The 18,251-nt window shown below is 32.9% G+C and overlaps 2 protein-coding genes across 2 annotated transcripts in view; both read left to right on the forward strand.

The window, feature by feature from the left end:
• LOC135209741 (thiol S-methyltransferase TMT1B-like) overlaps positions 1-18,251 on the forward strand; it is a 597,585-nt gene that overhangs the window by 575,741 nt on the left and 3,593 nt on the right. The window contains exons 4-6 of the mRNA XM_064242516.1: positions 4,348-4,463; positions 5,944-6,036; positions 6,257-6,366. Of these exons, the coding sequence (XP_064098586.1) occupies positions 4,348-4,463; positions 5,944-6,036; positions 6,257-6,366 (319 nt within the window). The remainder of the gene's footprint in view (positions 1-4,347; positions 4,464-5,943; positions 6,037-6,256; positions 6,367-18,251) is intronic.
• The window catches only part of LOC135209743 (uncharacterized), a 157,361-nt gene that overhangs the window by 101,272 nt on the left and 37,838 nt on the right, over positions 1-18,251 (forward strand). The gene's annotated exons all lie outside the window — the stretch shown is intronic.

Raw genomic sequence — 18,251 nt, forward strand, 5'->3', positions numbered from 1 at the left:
CAGGGTTTCCCACCTGTGGTTAATCTCCGCACATCTGCCAAATCTATAACAACGACAGAGATATAAAACCATTTCTCCACTTACAGATATCAAATATCATCTTTGTCGTTACGCAGAATTTTAAGTCAATTACGTACATAGGTTTACGATTGAGGAATTTTTTTTTATATGCAAGAACAATAAAACGGAATCCGATTTTCTATCAAGATGGCATCTTATTTTGGCGCAGTTGCCAATATTTCAAACAGTTCCACGTGCGTTTAAATCCAGGGATAAGCTGTTAGATTCTCTCCAGGGGCGGAGACCTTCGGGTGTCAAGGTATTTGAACGGAGGTATTTCCCCTTTCTACAAATATTTTTATTTCTTAATATCATAGGTAAAGAATGAATTGGTAAACAAGGAAATATGAAATCAAGCAAAACATAAAGTAAGTTTGATAAGTGAGAGAATCAACAATTGTATACAAATAGATCTCTCTCTCTCTCTCTCTCTCTCTCTCTCTCTGACAAAATAATTGATTGGAAACAATGACCGGATATTGCTTGAATACGATATGGCAATAAAGTTTTGGCCTGACTGAAGTGTAGAGTGACTTTGACATCTACAAGTACTGACAAAATAGTTAAGATGGACATGTGTTAAAAAGAAATAAAGAAAAAACTAAGATTTAGAAGAGAGAGAGAGAGAGAGAGAGAGAGAGAGAGAGAGAGAGAGAGAGAGAGAGAGAGAGCTGAATAGAAAGGAGATTAAAGTACTTAGAAATTAAAAGAATCTATAATCTTATAACTATAGCCTCATGGTTTGTCTCAAAGACATTCAAAGGTCTGTAACACGTGTCAGTTGTTGTTTTGGTAAAACTGGCAACAGAGTAGATCTTCAAACGGCATGCCAGAAATGTCTCTTAGTGGCGGAAAAACTACGTATAATGCTGTACGGGTACGATTCTGTATGAATATTAGCATACTTCCCTTTTTCTTATTTTGTTGCCAACGATCTTTTGTTTGTTACTTTGCAAATTCCCCTTCACCGCTGCTGTTACTTATAATGGGATTTTTGCTCTGTGCACAATTTGACGGTTTTCCGATACTATCACTTTGTTGCTTTCAATGTTTAACAGCCCCTGTTTGTTATCATTACCTTACTGCATGCTTAATTTTTAAGTGATTATGTAACTTTTCCCCATATTACAGTACTATCATTTTGTTGTTTAAAAAGTTTCTCAAGAGGAATTCACAGCTTTATTAATAATAATAACTATTATTATTATTATTATTATTATTATTATTATTATTATTATTATTATTATTATTATTATTATTATTATTATTATTATTATTATTTTTATTTTTTTGTTTTTTTTTTTTGCTCTATCACAGTCCTCCAATTCGACTGGGTGGTATTTATAGTGTGGGGTTCCGGGTTGCATCCTGCCTCCTTAGGAGTCCATCACTTTTCTTACTATGTGTGCCGTTTCTAGGATCACACTCTTCTGCATGAGGCCCGGAGCTACTTCAGCCTCTAGTTTTTCTAGATTCCTTTTCAGGGATCTTGGGATCGTGCCTAGTGCTCCTATGATTATGGGTACGATTTCCAGTGGCATATCCCATACCCTTCTTATTTCTATTTTCAAATCTTGATACTTATTCATTTTTTCCCTTTCTTTCTCTTCAACTCTGGTGTCCCATAGTATTGCGATATCAATGAGTGATACTTTCTTCTTGACTTTGTCAATCAACGTCACGTCTGGTCTGTTTGCACGTATCACCCTATCCGTCCTGATACCATAGTCCCAGAGGATCTTTGCCTGATCGTTTTCTATCACTCCTTCAGGTTGGTGCTCGTACCACTTATTACTGCAAGGTAGCTGATGTTTCTTGCACAGGCTCCAGTGGAGGGCTTTTGCCACTGAATCATGCCTCTTTTTGTACTGGTGCTGTGCAAGTGCCGGGCGTTCGCTTGCTATGTGGTTTATGGTTTCCTACATATGGGATGAGATGTTTTATTTCGTCTATCGTTCTTTGAAAATATCTGGTTCTTAGGGCCTGATCTTGTGCCGCTGTTATCATTCCTTCAGTTTCCTTCTTTAGCTCTCCCCTCTGTAGCCATTGCCATGTGTCATCGCTGGCTAGTTCTTTAGTCTTTCTCATGTATTGTCCGTGCATTGGTTTGTTGTGCCAGTCCTCTGTTCTGTCTGTCATTCTCCTGTCTCTGTATATTTCTGGGTCTTCGTCTACTTTTATTAGTCCTTCTTCCCATGCACTCTTTAGCCACTCGTCGTCACTGGTTTTCAGATATTGCCCCAGTGCTCTGTTCTCGGTGTTGACGCAGTCCTCTATACTTAGTAGTCCTCTCCCTCCTTCCTTTCGTGTTTGTATAGTCTGTCCGTATTTACTCTTGGGTGTAGTGCTTTGTGTATTGTCATATGTTTCCTGGTTTTCTGATCTATGTTGCGGAGTTCTGCCTTCGTCCATTCCACTATTCCTGCGCTGTATCTGATTACTGGCACTGCCATGTGTTTATGGCTTTTATCATATTTCCGGCGTTGAGTTTTGACTTGAGTATCGCCTTGAGTCTCTGCATATATTCTTTCCTGATCGTGTCCTTCATCTCTTGGTGTTTTATATCCCCTCCTTCCATTATTCCCAGGTATTTGTATCCTGTCTCATCTATGTGTTTGATGTTGCTCCCATCTGGTAGCTTTATCCCTTCAGTTCTCGTTACTTTGCCTTTTTGTATGTTGACTAAGGCGCATTTTTCTATTCCAAACTCCATCCTGATGTCCCCAGATACAATCCTTACAGTCTGGATTAGGGTATCTATTTCCTTGATGCTCTTACCATACAGCTTGATGTCGTCCATAAACATCAGATGGTTGATTCTGTTGCCTCTTTTCTTGAGTTGGTACCCGGCATCCATCTTCTGTAGTACTTTTGTCATGGGAATCATGGCTACTACGAAGAGTAGTGGGGACAGTGAATCGCCCTGGAAGATCCCTCTCCTGATATTAACCTCTGCTAGTCTTATTCCAGAGCTTGTAAGTATTGTAATTCCAGTTGTGCATTGTATTTTTGAGGAAGCTGTGGTGTTTTCTCTGCCCCATATATTTTCATGCATTCTATTAGCCATGTGTGTGGTATCATGTCGAAGGCTTTCTTATAGTCTATCCATGCCATGCTTAGGTTGGTTTTCCTTCTCCTACTGTTCTTCATTACCATTATTATTATTATTATTATTATTATTATTATTATTATTATTATTATTATTATTATTATTATTATTATTATTATTATTATTATAAATTCTTCTGAAGCTAACCAGAATGCCACGAACCTGCGTGACAAGTTTACTAGAAGCGTTAAATGGTGTCAATGAACTTTTCATTTCAAGCAATATCAAAGGTAGAAAGTGGAACTACTGTGGAAACAGTGGAAGAAAGACAATAATACATTTCTAAAGAAGAATTGCTTGCAAAGCTGCGCCAGAACTGATTCATAACTTTCAGAGTATCTTGGATTGAGAAGCAATGGTAGCATTCTTGGCACAAAGCCAGGCAACTGGCGTTTGATCCCTGGACTGAGGGTGAAAAGAACAGTAGGGCACATCTCCTTAAAATTCCAGTATGCCTTGATTGATATTTCAGATGGTGTAGTTGGTGTGGACAGTCCTCCATCAAATTGTAGGTCGTTGTATCCTCTTATAATACAATGAACCATATGAAGGCCTCACCGTATTTCCTACGATATCATTTTACATAGAGCCCATAATTTTTTATACATTTCTGTTGTATTTTTATCTCGTTAACGTAAACAACTTTTATTTAAAAGTTTAAAATACGTCGGTTGGAGATGAATAGTTACTCTGGTCCCTGATAGGTTAGGACAGGTTAAGGAAAGTTATGTTAGGAGCCATACTTTTTGTCATTCTGGAAAAGTCCATAGTTGCAACCTCTTTCATTCCTTTTACTGTACCTCCATTCACTCTAATTTTTCCGTCTTACTCCCACCCTCTTCTAACAATTGTTTCATAGTGCAACTGCGAAGTTTTCTTCATTACTTTCCACTTTTCTTTCATCGCTGAATGACCTCATTGGGTCATGCTCTTGGCCTTCGGCCTAAAATGTAAATTCTATCTATCTATCTATCTATCTATACTGGAAAATTACGCAGATGTGAGCAATTCAGACTACATCTTCATATCCATGTAAATAAGTGCTAGTGTCAGTTTGTATAGCTACCCATGCCTGGAAAACTTCATTTGCGACATTGCGGAGATACAAGAATTTTCTAGTAATGCAATAACAGAAGTCATTATGGTTTATGTAAGAATATTTACCTATGCCCTAACAGATTAATCGACGCACTTGAACCCAACGAAGAAATGATGAAGCATCTAGAAACAACTGGAGTTTACAAGAAGAAATACTTAGAGTTTTTAGGCGATGGGGCAAAATCTGTTCCTAGTGGTAAGTATTGAGTGTGGCAGGTGCATCGAAATGACTGTGATCTTGCCTCACTGCTTACAGAATGGAGGGCCAACAGTATTGTAACTATTTGTACTTATCAACAGTATTATATTTGAATTCTGAGTTCTCTCTCTCTCTCTCTCTCTCTCTCTCTCTCTCTCTCTCTCTCTCTACAATTCACACATGAACAGAAAAAAAACTGCCGCGATTTTCTCTTAAGATCATGAATTAAGTGTAAAAAAACAAGTCTCGTGTTTAAAACTGTTCACCCCATAAATCATGTCCACATTGATTTGCAATAGTTAACTGACTTCTGGAGACGTGAGTTGCAAAATTATCTTTGTAGGTTGCTCTTAGATAAAGCGAACTAATAACAACGCCATTGTAACGATGATAAACATCAAAGTATTTACGCTCAGTTTTAGAATGATCGTAATCGTTTTTCCTTCATGTTTAAACCTGCCCCTTCTTCCTATCTTATATTTCTCTTGCTTTTGCTGGGCAAGGTCCAGGAAAAAATGATAAGTGGCAGATAAAACAGCTCCAAACCTTGCTTAATACTATAGAATATAGTATTGGCATTGATTTTCATTATAGGGACACCAATATGACCAGCTGTGAACTAGGAAAGTACGAGATGTCAGGATATTGCCAATTTTATTTCAGGCAACACAGGATCTAGAAATGAAATGGCGCATTAATTTGAACCATGGATGTTAACAAAATTCAGTCAGAAGGCTAAAGCCTTTTTAAGAGTCCGTCGTTGTTATCAATAAATCCAGCACTTTTGGTCATAGGTTTCCCTCTCCTTCCTTGGTTTTATTTCCTATATTACTTTCCTCATTAGAACTCTGTTGATTTTTAAATCAGTAACATAACAGTTTCCAATGCTTATGCAAGCATGTAGCCATTCTCAGCGTTTACTGAATACCATTGATAGACCAGTCTAGTTGGGTGATAGGTGGTCATCAAACTCTACTGTATGATTGGTTTGGCTGGTGTCAACTAAATCCTCATAATGAGGGTATTTTTTCTCAAAAGTTAGGACTACTCTTTTTACAATTTTCGAAAAGCATAAATTCCTGCAATTTTTCACTGAATTAAAATTGTTTCACCCTACATATCTAAACCTGGTGCTTTAGTTTTTTTAGCATAATTTCATAGTTGTGGCTGTCAGATTTAATTTTGAATTAATAAATTGACGCTAGTAGCTTTCCATTGTTTTCCTCTTTCTGACTGCATATTCAAGGAAAGTTGATTTTCTTTTTATCATTAAACCTCTACATCTTTTCCTATTAGCAATTGCTAAAGATATTTTTTTATCCATTTTGAAAATTGACCACATGAAAAACAAATTAATATTTAATTACCCATACAGGAAAGAATTCAATACTTATTCTTTTAGCTGCAGTATACCAAACGCATTTTGAATGAATGAATAAATACTATTTAACCACCTAACTTTCACTTTCTTTCCTAGACGCATACGATGTTCTCATCTGCACAGGGGCTATGGTGGAGGGGCACATACCCGCTAAGGGTATTGAAGATATGATAAGGGTAACTAAGCCTGGTGAGTCTTGTTGATTTAGGCATTATCTGACAAAGAAGTATTCTTGACTGTAAGTTTCTCGTGTAATAAATAAGAAAATATTGGTATTTTTGTTGAACACTTATCTCGAAATACATAAAACAAAATGTCCACTTAGACGTGAATTTTATTTTCCTGCTGAATCAGCTCAGTGTACTATTTGATTAGGTAACCCTTCCTCTTTATTGATTCAATTTCACAGGAGGACTAATCATCATAGCCATGAACAAAAGGTTCTTGCACGAAGTGGAGGAATATAAGGGACTTGAGCATTACATGGAATCTTTAGAAAAGAAAAGCTACTGGACGAAGGTAGGGGAAGTATTTTTTACTCCAGGTACTTATCTGCTTTTTGGTTTGAATTTGCTTCGTGTATTTTCCATTTCAGATTTTACCTACACTGTGAAAATACGTTTATGCCAGGTAATGTTGCTCGTCCACTACATGATTTAGCCTGATAGAACACGGGTTGAAGTTAGTGAAACAAGCAATATATATATTTATTATATATATATATATATATATATATATATATATATATATATATATATATATATATATATATATATTACTGAATCACGAAAGTTTGGATCGTGATAAATCCATAAATAAAAAAGGTATAAGCCACGAAACACCAAAGAAAAATAAATCACGGAGTTTTGGCAAGATCTTTCGACTCAAACGTCCTTTACTCAGTTTATCTGCTAAGAAGTAAAGGACGGTTGAGGTCGAAAGATCTCTTGCAGAAAACTCCGTTTGATTAATTTTCCCTTTCCGTGGGCTTTATACCTTTTATATATATATTATATTATATATATACATATAGATATATATATATATATTATATAATAGATATATATATATTATCGGCCCCCTCCCCCAAAGGCAATCCTATATATTATATAAGTATAAATATAGTATATATGATTATATTATATATATATAGTATATATTAATTTACTTGATATATATAGATTATATACATATATTCAGTTACCTATGATATATAGTACCCACACAGATATAAATTACCACATATATTATATTTGCAGACATATATATATATATATATTAGATTAGATAGAGTGAGTATTTTTTTTTTATTAGACATTTATATGTAATTTATACTGATTCTATATATGTACATTGCATGCATAGAGAACACAGATATTTGAGACATAGAGTAGATAGAGAGAGATGAAGAGACATATCTAGAGAGAGTAGAATATAGACGATAGAGAGAATGGCAGATATAGAGAGAGGAGTACTATATAGTAGAGATATTAATAGAGACATGAGAGGGTATAGAGGACATGATATGATAGAGAGATGAGATAGAATAGATATACATATATGATATGAGATGAGAGATATAGAGAGATGATATAGATTGGTATATAGATAGAGAATGATAGATTAAGAATAGCATGATACTATGATATGAAAAAGTAGAAGGGATTACATTATATACCAGAATAGACACTAGATACATATTTAGACAGATATACCTAACCTATTAATGATACAATTATATATATACAGATATACATATTATATATATATAGATAGATAGATAGATATATATAGAGACATTATATAGTTACTAAGAAATATAGAATATATATAGATTTATTAGATAAGATATATACAGAGCGATTGGTATATATGATAATATATTAGAGAGACAGAGATACATAGAAGAAGAATAGATATATTAGATATACACTATACATAGAGAGAGTAATTATAGCTATATATATAGATATATAAAGATATAGTAATATAGATATAGATATACCATACACAGAGATACAGATACAAACACACCACACCACAGCGATTAATGATTTATTTTTTTGATTATCATCTTTTTTTATAGATAGAAATATATATATAGATTTATAGATATATAAGATCTATATAGAAAAGATTATGTTATACATTAGATTATGAGTGTATTTTTTTATGTGATGTAGTAGTGATAGATGATATATAAATATAAGGAGATATATTCTATATTAGATAGATAGATCGATATATATATATATTATAATAATATATATATAGATATATAGATATTAGATATATAGGATATATATTATATATTATATTAAATATATAAAATTAGATAGAGATACTATATATATAACTAATGATTTAATATTTTTTATTATAATATTATCTATATAATTATAATTATACATACAACATTTATTTATTTATTATGAGTTATATATATATATTATATATAGCATTTGATTTATATATATATTATATAGATTATAATTATATATAGATATAGATATATATATAGAGAATACACATATATAGCTATATATATATATCTATATATTTTCTATATATATATATATATCTAGATAGATTATAGTATAATAGTCTGATAGATATAGAATATATATATATATATATATATATATTATATATATCTAATAGAGATTAGAATATATACATATAATATTAATATATATTATAATATAATAGATATAATAATATATAGAAAATAAGATATATAGGGTATAGATGTATTAGACATTTAACAATATATATATATGATATATATACGTATATATATATAGATCTAGAATAAATATAGATAATAATATATGTATATATATATATATAATTATTATATAATAATTAGCTACTATATATTATATATATATATATTATATAATATACATTACTTATATATATATATATAAAGATATAATTATGAAATATATTAGATATATAATTGATATATTTATATATACTAAGTTACACAAATAGTACCAGTATAGGACGTTCTGTTCAGTTTATAAGGAAAAAATTATCCCCCTATCCAGATCATTTCTAAATTGTGTTGATCTGCTGTGTTGACAAAACAAAATAAAAAGTTTTAGTTTGAATTATGGCACAATTAAAAACATATTTTCATTGCGATGAAATCCATTATACAAGCAAACAAAAAATTCGGGTGTAGTTAGGGTAGTCCTTTAAGTCCTGTTTTAGGCCAAATTCTGTACAATGGAATACTTTGAAACCAAACCCAGTAATAAAATGCAATTAAAACCCAAAAACATGCTGTGGATGAGATATGTGGATGATATCCTAAAATTTTGGGATAATAGTTGGCGGCAATTTTTAATGAATTCCTCTCAAAATTAAACGCCAGTTATTGCCCAAGCCATCAAATTTTAAAGTTGAATGTGGGGGAAAACAAAAAAACAAACAAAAAATTTCTTTTCTTGGATGTTTTAATTAATCAGACCACGACCAGAATACAAATTCACCAACCATAACAGAAAACAAACCAACGTTCTTCACTTTCATTACAATACACTACTGTTTAGCTATTCACGACATTACTATCTAACGATAGGGTGTAGCCAGCAACCTGTTCTTAAGAGCCTTACGAATTTGTTCCCAGAACAATTCCTGGACAAAAATAATTTGAAACTAATTCGCAAGCAAAACTTTCGTCTCTATAGTATCTTGGACCATATAATTGAGGAAAGCAATTCACAACGCAAATGGTATTTTCTTTTTTACCGACCCCCTAAAGACAAGACCCAGAGGATACCTCCAACAATAAAAACTAAAAATTCCTCACCATGGAGGACTATTAAGAAGAGTAAAGCCCAACCCCCACCCCCTCGGGAAAATCTTAACCCTTTTGCATTTACCTACCCAAACCCAAAACCCCTCAGCCCAAAATCCCTGATTATTAACGTCCCAAGCAAAAGACATCTCCCAAGGACACTGTGTGGGGCTTTTACGAGATCCATATTGCCAGGACTGTAGACCAATCTTACATCGGATTTACAAGTAAAATCACTTCCCAGAAGATAATACAACAACAAACGGTCAGTTAGGTATGGACCAACAGAACGCGGCTATTTTCAACCTATAAATAAAGAACATAACCATAGAGTAAAACTGGAGTTTTTTCAAACGTGGTAATTTTAATAGCAGGGGGGGCTTTTATAAAAAAAAACCAGCCAACTGCAGGTAAAACAGACTCAAATGATGGAATCGGCCTTAATAAAAGAAAGGCAGGTTAATGAACAATCTCAAAAGGAGCCATTGGATTTCAGATTACACGATCGACAAGGTTTTCATTCAAACAACGCTTACTTCATAAACGGAAGCATTATCAACGGGGCGTGGTGACCTAATTGGGTTTGCCTGAGGGATGGACCTCTGAGGTTATATATACCACCTTTTCTGTAAACTTTTTAGCATTCATTCTAACTGAAGAGAGAGACTAGCAGTCTCTGAAACTATTAGTACTTTTCTCTCTATAATTTTGGTGGTTTTTATGGGTCTCCTTTTATTAGATGGCAAGTCTGTTGTTACAGAAAAATTTTCAATTTTTTATCAAGTCATTTTCAAGGCCATTATGGGAATTCAACCCGCGGTTCCACGAGTTCTTCACTCACTTCCAGAGGTTGCAAGCCAGTTTTTTCCGCCCAAGGTTTGAGAAAGAACTGTTACAGGACTAAACAGGGCTGAAAAATCAAAAAACAAAAACTTTTTAAAAGAATGCCTCCCAAAGAACAAGTATAACCAAAAAAAATGTTACGGATTCGGGAGATGGGACTCTGCAATCAGACCCCTTCCCTCTATCACCAACCAAGATTTTCCTGGAAGAAAAGGAATCACCAATACGGAAAAAACGACATCTTCGTTAACTACGCAGAGTTGATATCATGGCAACTCAGTCTAAATCTTCGACTCCTCCACTAAGGGACCTATGATACATAACAGGTATCTGATTTACATTCTTCGTTTCGACATTGCCGTATGCTATTAATAGCTTGACTCTATTCCAACAGGACTTTTTACGCAAGTTGTAAATAACCTAATAGGAAATAGCGCAGGAAGGAAAACCTTGAGCCAACAAGACAAAGTTTGTAAAACTTATCACACAAAAAAAACCCCCCCTTACTGGTAAATCAACATTTAGTTTTAAATTTTAGGCTTCAATCCTTTGCCCTTTATGCCAGTGTACGCCGCAAATAAAAACAACCTTGGACTTCAATAGTGGCTTTTGATAAAATTCATAATCTGAAAAAAACTACAGCCGTGGAGGAGATATGTTGAAAAGGAAGTGTTTTACTAAAATGCTTTAACTGGACCTACATAAGGAAACATACCTGTACCCCGCAGATTCATTGTAAGCCATCCCACTCCGCTAAAAAAGTTTAGAGGTTTATTTAAAAGTAGATCCGACAAAGATGGCAAAAATCGTAATAATGGACAAAGGGAACCGTTTTCTAAAAACCTCGACAAAATCAACCAGCTCCTTAGCAACACAAAAACATCACGAAAAAAACTGCACGGAAAAAATCCCCTCCAAAACGTTCCAACAATTTGAAATTTTTTCGGAAAGTAAAGAATAATTGGCCCAAGGCACAAAAAAGAGTATTGAACTATTAGAGAAATTCAAAGTAATTAATCCTAAATTACCCATACTTTTATGGCCTTCCCAAAACCTCACAAAAGACAAATCTTACCATTCAGACCCATCGTTTCATGTGGGCCGGACGCTTTCATAATACCAAAATTTCTAAATGGTTAGGCTGGGCCTCCTTTCCACTTTTTTAGGCACCCTTTTTTTCCCTTTTTAGGTCACATTAAACAAATCAGGGAAGATTTTTGTACAAAAATTCAGAGAGAAAGCACAATCCATATACCACTTCACAACAATAAAACTTTTAAGCCTTGACGGATGTTATTTATTTGATTCTTCCCTATTTCACAAAAAGTACCAGTACAAAGGGACGTGCTTCAGTTTGTTTTAAAGGGAAAAAATGATCCCCCTATTCAGATTATTTTACCATTGGTCACTTGACAAAATAATTAAAGAAGTTAGTTGAAATTTATGTTGCATCTAATAACGTATTTTCATTCGGGGAATCATTCTACAAGCAAAAATTCGGGTGTAGTATGGGATAAGATCCCTACTAAGGCCCTGTTTTTAAGCCCAATCATGTACATGAGGAATACTTTCGAAAACTATACTCAATAAGTGCAATAAAAACAAACCCAAAAACCAGGCTGTGGATGAAGATAGTTGGGGATAATATCCTACAACCATTTTGGGATAAGAGGTGGGGCAAATTTTAATGAATTCCTATAACAAAAATTAAAAACGCAATTACTGCCCAGCATCAAATTTAAAGGTTGAATGGGAAAACAAAACAACAAAATTCCTTTTTCTTGATGTTTTAATAAATCAGAGGGACACGACAGAAATTACAAATTTACCCATATTACAGAAAACCAACGTTCTCACTTTCAAACAGTTCACCTACTTTAGCTAATCACGACAATTACTATCAAGATAAGGTGTAAGCTAGCATAACCTGTTCTTAAGAGCCTTACGAATTTGTTCCACCCCAGGAATTCCTAGAAAAAGGAATTTGGAACTTAAGCCACAACGCAACAATTTCGTCTTCAAAAGTATCCTAGGGACCATACATAATTGAAGAAAGCCAATTCACAAAGCAAAACGTAATTTTCCACCGACCCCCTAAAGGACAAGACCAGAGGGGGGATACCACCCAACAACAAAAATAAAAAAAAATTCCTCACCTGGAGGGGGACGATGAGGGTTAAGAGAGTACCAACCCACACCCGCGGGAAAAATAACCAACCCTTTGCCATTTCACCTTACCCAAACACCTTAAGCCAAATCCCAGAATTAAACGTCCAAACAAAAAAGACATCGCCCAATGGACACTGGGGTATTACGAGATCCCGTTGGCCAGCCAGGACTGTGACCCAATCCTACATCGGATTTTACAGGTAAAAAACAAAACCTTCCCCAGAGATTCAATACAACACAAACGGGTCAGTTAGGGTTACGGAACAAAACAGAACTTGGGGCTATTCTTTTCAACCATAGAAAATGAACCATGAAAAAAACCATAGAATAAACTGGAGTTTTTTTCACGTGGTAACTTTATAGCAGCAACTGCCTGGTACCAAGAGCTCAAAATGATTGGAATCGGCCTTAAAAAATAAAAGAAGGCAGGTACATGGTTATAAATTCGAAAATTCTCAAAGAGGAGCAGTAGATTTGGGTTTTTAGTATGTACGATCGATTACATAAGTGGTTTTCATGTTCTAAACCTAATAATGAGTTTTTACTTCACTTATTCTAATTAAAGTGGCAAGAATATCAGCGGGGGCGGGGTGACCTAAATTAGCTTACATGTGGATGGACCTCTTTGGTATAAGTAAACACCTTTTCTGGCAACAATATTTTCTCATTCATCTATTCCATGTAAGATCTTTTGAGAGACAGCAGTCTCTGAAATATAGTTACTTTTTATCTCTATATTTATTGGTGTTTTATGAGGACTCCGTTATTATATATATAGCTATATATTGATAATATAGATATTATTTTATATATGACATATTTATTTATAATTCTATTGACATTTAATAGAGTTTATTTTTTATTATTTTTATATATAAGATACCTATATATAGATGTATTTATATATATAACTAGATAGTTGATATATATATATAATATTATATATATAACTAAATTACATTATATAGCACATTCAGATATAATATAGATTCATACTATATATTTATATGATATATATATATAGAAGCAATATATATATTATATATACTATTATATGGTATATGGAAATATATATATAGTATATATATATATAATATATAAGAATATTAGATATAATATATTATATAATATATAATATATATTATTATATATATAATTTATATATATATATATATATTACAATATGATACATACTATAATAGATATATATTATATATATATACTATATTATATTATATAGAAGATATTATATATATTATTAATATTATAATATAATTAACTATATATAAATGTAATGTATATATTATAATATATATATAATATATATATATCCTATTATATAATATCTAATAACATGTTATCATAATTATTAAATTATATACTATAATATATATATATATATAATTATATTAATATAATTATATATAATTGTTTAAAAGGAGAACAGCCAATAAGTTCAAAAGAAGTGGCTTAATATACAAACTGACCAATACAAGGGCGATGTTTTCACTCAACAGAAAAGGAGGAAGCCGCCCTGAGGCTAGCCACCACCCCTTGAAAGGATACATGCAGTAAACAAACAAGATTCTTGCCAGAAAAACAGTACATTTTGAAAAAAACCACGGGAGGCATTATACAATTTGGAAGTATCATGAAATTTTTACACAAAAATTTTGCACCCCCAAATTAAAAATTATTAATATGAAAAGACGAAAGAAAATAGAAAATAAATGATATATTATATATAAATATATATAGAAAATTAATAAATATATATAGATATATATATATATATTATAATATATTATATAAATATATATAATATCGAGCAAGAGAACAAAGAGGGAGAGAGATATCAAACCCAGAGAGAGAGAGAGAGAGATAGAGAGAGAAGACGGAGAGAGAAGAGAGAGACGACGAATTGGAAGAGAGAGAGAGAGAGAGAAAGAAATAAAATCATATAAATGTGGGGGACTAATTTTATTAGTTGTTCAATTATTTTAAAGGGTTCCTGTTACAAACATCCTTACAAAAGATATGGGTCCAAATGGCAACATTCCCAAGACTAAGATTTATATTGTTTTTAGAAGTGAATTTGTATCAATTGCCGATTCCAGTCAAATGTTTCTTGAAATATAATCATTAGATCTAGGCAATGAACCAGAAGGTATCACCCTCCCCAAATTAATTACAATGAGGATTTTCACTCAGATGAGGATAAAACAGTGCAATTTGAAGTCTGGGCTGTTCCAAAACTGAATAGACATTGTTGCTTAATGCTGTACAAACATAAAATTTTTACTTGAACTGACCAACGTTCAAAACGCAAGGGCAATCCTTACAAGGGAAGTTTCGTAAATGTTGTTGTTTATTTAGTTAGACGGGACTTATTCTTACCATTTAGCATATCTTTAATGGTATTGTTATATAGAGAACATTACCATTAACATTAAACGGATTTAAATATTAATTTTATGTTTTCAAATCCACGAAAATTAAGGTAAGCTAAGTACATTTTAGTCATTTCTTTTCATTAATAGCAACATTATAAAACGTTTTTGTGAGCTTTTTTGATAACATAATTAAATCAGGTTAGATGATTGGGTGCGGGTAGCAGAAGAGCGGTTTCCATATCTCTTTTATGCATTCTTTATTTTCTGGTCCAGGATAATTGTTGGGAACTTGGTTATACTGGCAAAGACAATAGGAACCAACAAGAAGCAAAAAAATTGAAATTTGAAGATTAAGATGGCGGCCAGAATAAAAAAGTTACATATTGTTAAAATAATTAGTTTGGGGATATCTAAATTAATTTATTGAATTTGCATCGGAAAAGATTCTCTATGCCATTAATACAATCTTAGTGGAAAGGGATGATTTTGTTATTTTGCAAATTTTCACAACAGTGAATTTATGGATGGCACGAAAAGGAGGCCAAGTTAGGACCAGGTAAACTCAGGGACAGCGTAGAACGAACCAAGGGATGGACGACGAAGATAGCAGCCAACAATACGGTACCAGGGTTTAAGGGGATAAGAAGGGTGATAGTTCGGGAGGTGGTTATGTGGGGTCGCTTCAGGAAAACAGGCCAAGAGAGAGCTTGGAAGGAAGAAGTGGAGAAAGGGCGACCCATGGCCAGATGGGTAGAGTATGGGTAGAGAACCACAAATAAACATTAGAGCGAGAAGCGAGCGAAGAAGATTAGAGAGAGATGAGAGAGATATAGAATAGAGAGAGAGAGACCTATAGTAGATGGGAAGAGAGCGAGATAGAGAGAGATAAGGAAGAGAGAAGAGAGTAATCTAGATTATGAGAGAAGAGAGAGAGCTAGCGAGAGCGATATTGTCTATAGCGATAAGCGAGAGCGATAGAGAGAGAGAGAGGACTAGAGAGAGAGAGAGTCAGAGAGCTAGAGAGAGAGATTAGAAGATAGAGAGAGAGATAGAGCAATAGATAGTAAGAGACATAGAGAGATAATTAAGATGAGAATAAATATGAGTGATTCATACAGAAATAATATATATTAAGAATATGAGATTATATATATTATGATAGAAGAGCGATAACGTATACGGTATAAGATATATAGCTATTATATTATATATAGATAGAGATGATAGATAGATATAGTATAGAGATAGATACGATAGTATGATAGATGAAGTAATAGAATGAGACGAGATAGATAGGTAGATAGGTATATTTAGAGTACAATTTATAGGTAGAGAACATATAAGATATATTATATGATAGATATATATAGAGAATATGTAGAGATATATAATGAGATCTATAGATAGATATCGAGAGTAGAGATACGATATCATAAGATAGTATAGGAACGATAGTATAGTATATAATACTACACCACACACAATACACACACCAACACACACACACACACACCCCACAGCCACCAAGAGAAATAGATAGAGAAGAGATAGATAGATATAATATAGAGATAGATTGATTATAGAGACTAGATAGTAGGAATACGATAGTATAGAAGTGGTATAGAATACAATATTTATATAATATACTAGATCGATAATAATATTATATAATATAATGATATAGATATAATACAATAGACAAACACACACACACACACGTACACACCACCAAACACACACACCACACCACCACACAGATAGATAGAATATAAGACGATAAGTACACAACATAACATAATAATCATAGATATATAGATAGATATATGAGATAGGGTAGATTAGATATATATAGTAATATGACATATAGATAGAATATATATATATATAATTAGAGATAATAATAATATAATATATATATATCTATAACTATATTAATATATATTATATTATAATATATATAATAATAAAACATATATTATAATATATATGCATATTCCATATATATATATATAATATATAGTATATACTATATCTATAATATTATATATATCTAACATAACTGAAACACGAAAATTTGAGGAACATGATGGAATATGGTATATAAATGAAAGTAAAAACGATGGACCTACTGCGAGGCCTTTCGGCTCAGCATATTTTACTTAGATTGCGAAAAGGTCCTTGGCAGTAACGAGTCGTTTCACTTTCCGTTTCGTGACTTTTGGATCTGTCTCTCTTCACTCCTCTCACTCTCTTCTCTCCTCTATTCTCTCTATGTTATTATCAGTCACGGACGAAGTCACGTTACCTGGCCTTGACCAATGCTTAGATAATATATATATATACTATATTATATAATATATATTAATATATGCATATATATTACATATTAACATATATAGATATTTAATCGAGAGATATATTAGATATATTATATATATATATATATCAATTCAAGCTACAAAATGTCCTTTAAATATACATTCAAATTCCCTTTACCTCCCAAATGAAATTTTACATTTTCAATATTTACGTAACCGAAGGGAATTTTTAAGTTGAAATAAAAGTTTCGTCCCCCCCATGGGATTCGAACCACTGTCCAGGTGGACGGCGGGGACGAAATCAGGACAGTCCAGTGGACGCCTATCCAATCAAGCCAACAGAGGGGACAGCTATAAGTTCATATCGATTCTGACCTTACAAATCACCCTCGATCTGGGTGCTTTCGTAATTAGAATCGAATATGCCCAAACCCCGTCTGCCATGTTGGCCAATTCGAGCGTTTGACGCACGTAGCCTTTTGTTATGAATAATTGTCACCAATCGAACCCGTCTGATCCATTTATATATCAATTCAACGCTACAAATGTCCTTTAATATCTAAATTCACTTTACCTCCCAAATGATATATTTTCATATATGTACAGAAGGGGAATTTTTAAGTTGATAATAATTTCGTCCCCCCTTCGGTACATATATGAAAATATATCATTTGGGAGGTAAAGTGAATTTAGATATTAAAGGACATTTGTAGCTTGAATTGATATATAAATGAATCACGGTTCGATGTGATAATTATTCATAACAAAAGGCTACGTGCTGTCAAACGCTCGAATTGGCCAACATGGTAGACGGGGTTTCATATCGATTCTAATTACGAAAGCACCCAGATCGAGGGTGATTTGTAAGGTCAG

This window comes from Macrobrachium nipponense, chromosome 38 (genome assembly GCF_015104395.2).
Source record: "Macrobrachium nipponense isolate FS-2020 chromosome 38, ASM1510439v2, whole genome shotgun sequence".
In the NCBI taxonomy this organism is placed as follows: Eukaryota; Metazoa; Arthropoda; class Malacostraca; order Decapoda; family Palaemonidae; genus Macrobrachium; species Macrobrachium nipponense.